Here is a 1,149-nt window from a genome sequence, read left to right on the forward strand (position 1 = left end):
CCTGATCTGCCTTCTGTCACTGTAGATTAGTGGCGTTTCAAGAGGAGCATTTATATATTTTTAAAAAGATTCTTCAGAGTTTTAACTCCAAAAATTGCCAAGAAAGTTAGATTCTACGAATTGCATCATCAGCAAACACTGAAATCTGTTCATTCAATATTGGCTTCCTTCTGTATTCAATGAATTATCTTTTCTTTAAAAATAGCTTGAAAAAATAGTTTGGTACCTGCAAAACTTTGATCACTTTTTTTCTTTTTTCACAGGTGGTGCTTTGCATATCGGTTGACGTATCTCAAGACTATAACCAAGTAGAGAATGTCATAAAACAAGTAAGAGGTTGGGCTAATTGAAATTCACCAATGTGCTTGACTTTTGATTTGTTCTTGCCATTTTGCTATGTGGCTTGGAATGGGCACAACTTCTCTATAGGTTTAATAGTTTTGTAAATTTTATTTATCAGCATGGATTTGCTGCTGAGTGGTTTTTCTTCTCCGTTTCTTAATGCCTGCTCTGCTACATTTTTCTAGGCACAGGAGAAACTGGGTCCAGTGGACATGCTTGTAAATTGTGCAGGAATGGCAATGTCAGGAAAATTTGAAGATCTTGAAGTTAGTACCTTTGAAGTAAGTAAAAATGTTTACTCACCGGAGTAGCACATACACTAAAAGCAGAGCAAGCCACGGGTAAAAGCTTTAAGAATCAATTAGATGAATGCATTCAGATGTCCATGGAAGCTTTAGAAGACTCTGGAGGAAGGCTGAACAAGGTGAAGTTGAGCAAGGTTTTCGTTCCAGTGTCATGACCATTGAACCTTAAGAGTTTAGACATTTTATAGCTGAGAAAACCAGCAAAAATGGGAATAGAACTTCTGATCTGACACAGATTACTGTAGCAATTCACTGAGGTCATATTTTCAAGAGAGTACTTTGTAACCTGAGAGATGCTGGATCATGTCAGACATCAGTATTATTAACAAGGAGAAACCAAAAAAGTTGAAGAATAGACTCACTAGGGTTCTCAAATCAATATAAAAAGATACTGCATCTTATTGATGTTTATATTTTTAATCAGGTTTACCAAGGAACTTCTCTTGGTTATTTATTTCAGCACCAAAGAAATGAACATTAGATTTGAAATTTTTTTTTTTTT

General features: G+C 35.2%; 1 protein-coding gene across 1 annotated transcript in view; it reads left to right on the forward strand.

The window, feature by feature from the left end:
• The window catches only part of KDSR (3-ketodihydrosphingosine reductase), a 51,071-nt gene that overhangs the window by 16,113 nt on the left and 33,809 nt on the right, over positions 1–1,149 (forward strand). The window contains exons 4-5 of the mRNA XM_011974170.1: positions 264–329; positions 528–623. Coding sequence (XP_011829560.1) covers positions 264–329; positions 528–623 — 162 coding nt within the window. The remainder of the gene's footprint in view (positions 1–263; positions 330–527; positions 624–1,149) is intronic.

The sequence above is a fragment of the Mandrillus leucophaeus genome, unplaced genomic scaffold (genome assembly GCF_000951045.1).
Source record: "Mandrillus leucophaeus isolate KB7577 unplaced genomic scaffold, Mleu.le_1.0 Scaffold142, whole genome shotgun sequence".
In the NCBI taxonomy this organism is placed as follows: Eukaryota; Metazoa; Chordata; class Mammalia; order Primates; family Cercopithecidae; genus Mandrillus; species Mandrillus leucophaeus.